General features: G+C 50.9%; 1 protein-coding gene across 1 annotated transcript; it reads right to left on the minus strand.

Annotated features, from left to right (window-relative positions):
- Nucleotides 1-2,527: 2,527 nt before the first annotated feature.
- LOC109757949 (uncharacterized) lies at nucleotides 2,528-3,148 on the minus strand. The gene has a single exon (XM_020316795.1). The coding sequence runs from the start codon at nucleotides 3,146-3,148 to the stop codon at nucleotides 2,528-2,530; it is 621 nt and encodes a 206-aa protein (XP_020172384.1).
- Between the last annotated feature and the right edge of the window lie 5,096 nt (nucleotides 3,149-8,244).

Here is an 8,244-nt window from a genome sequence, read left to right on the forward strand (position 1 = left end):
GGCCGCGGAGGGGAGGCCGACCCGGACTCCGGCGAGAGTCCGGCTCCCGCATGCGAGCAAGGCGGCGGCGCTCGGATGGGCCGGCTGGGTTTCGACCTAGTCGGTCCTGAAGCTTTTTTTAATAAAATTTCGCCCGAATAAAAATCCTAATAAAATATAAAGAAATTTCTAAAAATGCCAAAACCAATTTTCACCGTCCAAATAAAATATTCAGAACAAAGTGAACATTTTTCTGGCCTAAAAATGCAATTTTCAAAAATGCATATTTTTCTAATTCAAATAAAATAGCAATTAAAATTCGAATAAATTATTTATTTGATTTTAAAATTTTACCTCCAATATTCCTCTCTTTTTGAAGAAGTCATATTATCTTCTCTCATTTATTTTTAATATTAGAAATAATCAGAGAGAAAAGTATTAAAACCAAATTGATCCTCTTTTCAAATTTGAGAAAATTCAAATATGAAAATAAATGAAATCCCCAACTCTCTCATTGGGTCCTTGAGTTGCTTAAGATTTCTTGGATCACAACCAAAATGCAAATAAAATATGATATGCATATGATGACCTATGTATAACATCCAAATTGAAAATTGGGATGTTACATAGGTAAACTAAAAGAAATGCTGCCAAAACTATGCGAAAATGATACAATTATGGTATAAAGCAAAAAAAAATATAGATACGCTTAAGACGTATCACCTCCCGCCTTGGTCCTACGCGTGTCGCAGTTACTCTAGAGCCACACCCATCCGTTCGCCGTTGCTGAAGCCGATCAACTCCACCTCTCTACTATCACTTCAAGCACACACCCATGAAGAACCGGATCATAGTGCGATGCAGCCCCGGGTGCAGCATCAGCGCGAGGATTGGGCTACACCCCCAGGCAAGCCCCAGGCCAATTACTTGCTACAATAGTGAAAAGTGCAAACAGTGCTACAGTGCAAAGTACTACAACCTCACGCCCCAGGCCACCGCCCGAGCAGCCTGGGGCCTGGCTCCGCCATTGCCCAAGCGGATCAACCCCACAGGTAGGGAATCTGTGGAGGGGATGCCGACACCGACGACAAGCCTGTGACATCACATCCGGTGCACCAACGGCTCCAAGTATGTCGTCCGGACCAACTAGGGCACCACCACCCGGATGTCCAAGGTGATGGTCGACCTCTCCCTTTGTGTTGCGAACTAATCGCAGGGAAGTGATCTCATGGAATGCTCCTCCTACCGATGTCATCAAGGTAAATATGGATGCAACCTTTAATGCTGGTAAATTTAATGGGTCCTCCAAGGTGGTGGTCAAAGATGCTGATGGCTTGCTTCTGGATGCTTGGTCTCATGGTACTCTGCTATGCCAAACACCTTGGTTGTTGAAGCTCTTGCCCGCAGGGATGGTGTCCGTGATGTTCACAATTGGAGATCGAGACATATTATGGTGGAGTCGGACTGCATATCCTTGGTGGCGCTGTTGAAGTTCAAACTGAGCACAGGGCAAGCATTCTTCCCATTCTGTTGAAGATCGAAGAACTAAGCAAAAAAATTCATTTCTTCTGATTTATCCTATGTTAAATTGGATGCAAATGTGGCTGCTAATCTTACAGCCAAGAGTGCTACTGCCTCTAATCCTCTATGTCTGTGGAGAAAACTTTATCCATATTTTCTTGTCCGCACATTCAGCACGAATTTAACCTTGCCTCTGGATGGATGAAATTTGCTAGTTGATCTCAAAGAAAAAACTGCAACATGCAGGGGCCACAACATCGGCGGACCTATAAGGGTCGGATCTTGAAGGACGAGCAAACCCTAGCCAACTACGGTGCATGCTCTCCCTATTATTCCAGGGACGGGTTGATTAGTCATACGTGTGAGCTGCGCTATTAGTTCTTCTTCTTCTTCTTTTAGCATCCATAAAACCTGGAGGCGCTTTGTCATTCAAAACAGGAACATATTTTTTTATTTGAAACTGTCACCAGGGGGAAAGACTCCCCACATGAATATATATTAATAAAAATAAATCAACAGCATAATTTATTTAGGAGAGACGAGAGGAGAAGAAATCCCGCCACAATTCGGCGTGGATTTTTTGGTCAACCTTGCGTAGGCGATGATCTCTCTCTGCCTGGATGTGTAATGGCGCATGCAGCAACAACAGAAACATATATGGTCCAAGCAGATCTGTTGTTAGTTCTGCTACATCAATTGACTTGCTTAACGACCTCAAATTAGTTGGTAATGAATGCTCTTTTAGGAGCTTTATTGATTGATGATTTTGTTTACTTACCTTGGTCACTTGTAAGAGGGTCATGTTTAACAACGAGCAAGTTTAGCATGACATTCCTAATAATATTTTTTTGAGGAATTGGCAGATTGTGCTGCCCATATATTAAGAACGAGAGGAAATGTGCTACAAAGGTTGCATTACAGACCAGGTTTTAAGGTGACGTCCACCATGAAAGGGAAAATTACATCAATCTGGTTCCGGTTCTGGGCTGTTCTCAACATCCAAGAGCCAATGAATGGAGGGGGCAGGCTATAGAATGTCCTGTTTGATAAGTTGTAGAATAGAAGACTCTTGCACAAACTTGTGATCGAAGACCCGGCGATTCCTCTCCTTCCATATGTTCCACGCGGTGTAGATGGCTACACTTTTTGCCTTCTTGCCTAGGCTGGAGGCGAAATCATTCCACCAAACAGCGACGGAGGATGCTTGCTGGGCCACAGCAAATAGGGATGGGGTGCCCAGCTCAGTAGCCACAAGGAACCAGACGGCTCGGGCAAAGGGGCATTGGAGGATAAGGTGAAGAGGTGTCTCATCCTGCTGGTCGCAGAGGTTGCATTTTTCAGAATGCGGAATCCCCCTTGTCTCCAGATTGTTGTTGGTGAAAATTCTACCTCGCAACCATACCCACATGAAGAAAAGGCACTTGGGCTCAACCTTGGCCGACCAGAGCTTCTCAAAGTGCATGGTGGTGAAGGAACCAGCGAACTGGCAATGGTAGGCGGTGGTGGCTGAGTATATTTTGGAGTCATTCCAGAGCCAAGCAATGGAATCCTCCGTCTCCGGCGATAAATTGACTTGTTGAACCCGGTTCCACAAGATGACGAGTTGACGGAGCTCCGACAGCTGGGAGATGCGATGCAGACCCAACATCCATCTTTAGTTGGTAATAGCCTTGTGTACAGAAATCCTCTTGCGAGAGCGGAGTTTGAAAATGTCTGGAGCAAGAGTGCGTGGCGCCTGTCCGTCAAGCCAACGGTCGTGCCAGAAACTGGCCGTGATACCATCACCAATAGTGATTAGGGTGCAGGCCGAGAAGAGTGCAAGATCCTCTTTGTCGCAAGGTAATTCAGACCTAGCCCAAGGCCGTCCCTTGTCAGTCTAGTCATACCACTTTCGACGAAGCCACAGGGCCCTGCTGAACCGCCTTATGTCCAGGATGCCAAGGCCACCAAGATGCTTGAGGCGGCAGACCATGCTCCAGTTCACTAGGGGCATGGCGTTGCCACTATTTGGCCTCGTACACCACATGAAGTTCCTCCTAAGCTTGTCCATCTGCTTGATGGCCCAGCCGTCCAGTTTGAATACCATGAGCAGGTGAATCGGGATAGCAGAGAGGATAGAGTTAACCAAACTCAGGCGAGCATCCGGAGCCATCAGCTTGCCCCTCCATATTTGCAATCTAGCAGCCATCTTGTCCAGAGTAGGTTGGATGTCAGCACGGGTGATTTTCTTGAAATGCGAGGGTGGCCCAAGGTACTTGCAAGGGAATTGGCCAAGGGGCACTGGAAAGTTGAGGAGCAGGGTGCAAAGATCAATGCTATCGCGGGCAATTGGCAGGAACATGCTCTTCTGCACATTAGCTTTTAAACCAGAGGCCAGACCGAACAGGTGGAGTATTTCTCATGTGGTGAGGATGTCATCCGTGGTTGGAGCAATGAAAAGAGCGGCATCATCAGCGTAGAGGCTGACGCCGAGACGAGAAGCCGGCAAGGGAGGGAGTCAGAGCACCAACAGAGCAAGCCCAGGCAAAAAGCCAGTGCAGCGGGGTATGTTGATGTTCCTATTTCATTATTAGACTACCATATACCAAATGTGCATTTGTAAGTGATGTCGAATTCATGTCTGAAACTAAAATAAACAAGTTGCAATTGCCCTGGATTAGTATCCGAAAGGAATTTTAGGGCTAATACTTTTTCCACACAGATAAACTGAAATTTGATGGCTCAGTTAAAATTATACGAGGGTTAGAGTCTTTTTTTTTACCGAAAAAGGGTCCCCCCCGCTTTATATTATAAAGCAATCATCACCACATACATCTGAGCGAGCCGAACAAACACACGCCACCACGACACACACCAAACACACCCAAGGCTAGATACAAGGGTGCCGAGCACCATCACACCACTCAGATACAACCACGCCAACAAGATATGAGCTACGAAGAACCACTTGGAGCCACCGAGGGGGTGAGACGGACCATGATGAAGCAGGGAAAGACGGTACCTCCCAGAAGGGTACGACCACGGATAGGCGCCATCGTCCGATCCGCAGATCAAGTTTTCACCCGGAGCGACGCAGGGGGTGCGAGCACCGCGATGGGGCCTTCAAGAAGAATACGACGTCCGCGGACGCCGCCACCGACGGCCAGAAACTAGGCAACTGATGAACCCCGGTGCTCGCACCCCGCCGACACACCCCTGCTCCACCAACCACCCACAGCCACGTCTCCCGCGAAACCATGGTTGCGCGCACGCACCTGAGACGCGGGTTCCGCCCCCGAACGCCACGCCTCCCGCCGCCAGGGCCACCGCCCAACATCCAGACACCCTCAAGACCATCCAAGGAGATCAACTTTGCACCAAAGGAACACCACTGACCGATGAACCGCAGCATACATCCAGCCTTGAACATCACCGGAGCTGCGACAGCCAGCATGCGGCCGGGGAAGGGGGGAGGTGGGAGAGCGGACACATCCGGACCGGCACACCCCTGTGCCAGTGACGGGGGCCCGAGCACGTCGGCGCCACCCATCCCTCCAGCCAGCCTCCCCACCAGACACACCCCTGTGCCGCCCCACCTCAGCAGCCGACGCAGCACCGCCCAAGGCCACCGACACAGACCCGACCACCGGCAAGGGGGGCCCCAAGTACAGCCGTCGAACACCAAAAATACTCACCGGGGAGCCCATCTGCCCTGCCGCCGTCGTCCAGCCGGCGGGACGACTGGATCCCGACCAGCACGCCCACCAGCCACCGCCACTGCGCCTCCACCACCACCAGCCGAGGCCACGGCAGGGGTGGACGCTCGCAGCCCGGGCCGTCCGCGGCCCTCGCCGGCTAGACCCAGATTTGGCCGAAGCCGCCGCCGGAACCCGCCGCGCACCACCACCGCTGCAGCCCCTTCATGCCGCCACCCACAACTCGCGTCGCCGCCGCCAGCTACTGCCGTCGCGCCGCCATGCCTCGAGCGAATGTTGCGCCGCCGCCCGACCCGGAGGCCCGCGCCTGCCGGACCGAGAGGGGGAAGGAGAGGGCCTCGCCGCTGCCAGCACTGGTCGGGCTTTGCCCGCCAGCACGTTGAGGCGGCGGCAAGGGGAGGGAAGCTCGATTAAGGAGGGGCTAAGGGCGGCGCTAGGGTTTTCCCCCGGGCGCTCGCGGGAGCGCCGCGGGAGGGAGAGGCCTGGGTATGACCTCTCCGTCGCAGAGTCTATTTTTCAAAACACAATTGTATTTATGCCCCCGTTGTAATCACGAGCATTTAGCTAGTAAGGTAAAGAAAAGCCGACAGCTAGTGGACTGATGGGGTCTCCAAATTTGACCGGTCTTTGTAGTTGACCTCAAAAAGGTGGTGTTTCACACATACTTCTATCTAATTCGGATCTGAATGTCTTGAGAAGTTGTTTATTTACCATCTCGTAGCCAAGAAAACCCTCCATCCATATTTTAGATCTCCCGCGTCGCCGTCCCCCTAGGGCGACTCAAGCGGAGCCAGAAACCTAGCCGCCGCAGCCGCCGCGAACTCCCTCCTCCTCTCCCTCCGCCGCCACTGGAGGACGCCGCCGGGCTAAGCCCGGGGGCCGACGGCGGTGGCGGGGGATCTCCTCTCTCTCGCGTCTCCGGGGTGGGGCGGACCCCAAGGCGTGTGGTGGCACGGCGGATGGCTGCGGCAGGCGGCAGGAGGCCGGCCCGTTCTTGGACGGCGACGGCTTGGCGCGCCGGGTGGCCCAGTCACGGGCGGCGGCCAGGGCTGCGGGCGCAGCGGCTGGCCCTTCGGGCGGCGGCGGCTGCGGGTGGCGGCGGTCGACTTGGCTGCGGTGGTGTGCATGCCGCCTTCAGATTAGCGACGGCGTCGTGGAGGGCCTGGTGGTCTCGTCGGCGGCACCTTCGATCAGATCTGCTCTGACCGGTGCAGCCGGTGGTGGTGGTCATCTCTTTTGTCAGAGGTGATTGGCCCGAGGCTGGGTGTGCGGATCTCGGGATCCGTCATCTAGTACCGGCTGCGAGTCGGGGAGACGTAGTTGCCGGTGAAAATGGAGCCGACGGCGGGCGATGGCGGCATTCCGCGTCGTTACCTTGATGAAGGCATCGACATGTGACTACCGTCGACCCACTCGTACTGCTCCGGGGGAAACTGATGAGGACATCCCAACCATGGGCACCACACCACCAATCATCAACGGTCCAATCACAAGCAGCCGCGCAATGCAAATACATGATTAGGTGAACGCTAACTTAAGTATATCATTTGACCTTGAAAACATGGTTCTGCCTTCACCTCCTTTGTTGTTGGTTGAACTCAGGTGCGATACTGAAGAAGGCCAAACACATTTCAAACGTGCAAAACAATGTTTATGGCGAAGAAACAAAGTTAGGAATTCATCAAGAGTGAGTTGTCTGCTGAAGAAACATTGTTCCGATTCTGACAAAACAATGTTTTGCACGAATTTGGATATTCCAACTTGCGAAAGGTTCCCAGAACTCGAGTTTGCTGCTGAAGGAAACATTGTTCGACTCCAGTGAACAATGTTTGGTCGGGAACTGCCAACCACCTCCAACGAGAGTATTCCGGAAGCTACCTCATTAAGTCTTGAAGCCATTAGTCAAACAAAGCTGGTTCACTTTCACACCTAAGCTGGTTCTAGAAGCTAGTTCTCTTTCACACCTATCCAGGGGGGGTTGTCCCGATTATAAATAGGCTAGCTCTTCCCTTCGTTGGGGACTTTTGCCATTTCTATCAAAGACCAAAGACATAGACTCCTCCTGAGATTGGAGAGCTCTTGTTATCCTTATTCTCGTGATTCCTTGAGAAATTGCTCCTAGTTCGTGCTCCACGACTAGATCGTGTTGTGTGGATTAGAGTTCGTGGTTTCCCTTGTGGATTGCACCTATCCCGTGCTCCACGACTTGAGCGTGGTTGTGTGGGGTAGTATTGCGGGTTGTGGATCAGCGAATGTTCGGATTGCAAGCTTCGGTGAGCCTCCTCCTCGTCGGGTCATAATCTCTTATTTTCCATTTTTTGGCATCTTGTAGCTAGTTATCCCCATCCATTTATCGATCCTACGCCGTGAAGATCGGACCTCCCCTTGTACCCCCTCTTCTCCGAAGACGGGGTCGCATCATCTGGTATTCAGAGCAAGGTTTACACGGTAGGATCTGTATCTTTGTTGCTAGATCTATGCTTTTTAGTTTGGTTTTGTCCCCATCCTAAAGTCCAAAGCCAAAAATCCACAAAAAATCCAAGCCTTTGTTGCTGAGATCTAGTTGTTTGCTTTCATCTTTGTGTTGGCACCAATTTCTATCCAAAGTTGCTGCTGTTTTTCATCGAGTCTTGTTGTTGGATCTATTGTGTTGCAAAAAAAGAGAGGAAAAAAGTGAGTAAAAAAAGAGAGAGCAAAAAAAAGAGAAGAGAAAGTGTGAGCATGTGCGCAATCATATTTAGTTTGGTGAGAAATTTCAGAAGTTGAAGTGGCAAGTGTTGCAGCTCAAACGTGGTGCAAGGATCTACAAATTTTTCTTGTTCTTTTGGTTTGCATCGATTGGATCTCAGCACTAGCCCTCCCTTTTTACCCCACCCAGATCTACCTAGAAACCGTGAGCTTCCTTCCTTTCATTCGCCCGTCCACTCCTGATTTGCTACTTCCGCACAGCCGCCAAGGAATCATTAGAATTTGGGTAAGCAAGAAGGTGAGCTGAGTGTTTTCCACATATATAATTTTTCTTTGTCCACTTTCTTCCAAAGGATTAACA

The sequence above is a fragment of the Aegilops tauschii genome, chromosome 2 (assembly GCF_002575655.3).
Source record: "Aegilops tauschii subsp. strangulata cultivar AL8/78 chromosome 2, Aet v6.0, whole genome shotgun sequence".
Taxonomy (NCBI): Eukaryota; Viridiplantae; Streptophyta; class Magnoliopsida; order Poales; family Poaceae; genus Aegilops; species Aegilops tauschii.

What these genes read in the sequence shown, in the direction of transcription:
- LOC109757949 (XM_020316795.1), bottom strand. Translation starts at nt 3,148, where the DNA reads ATGTTGGGTCTGCATCGCATCTCCCAGCTGTCGGAGCTCCGTCAACTC.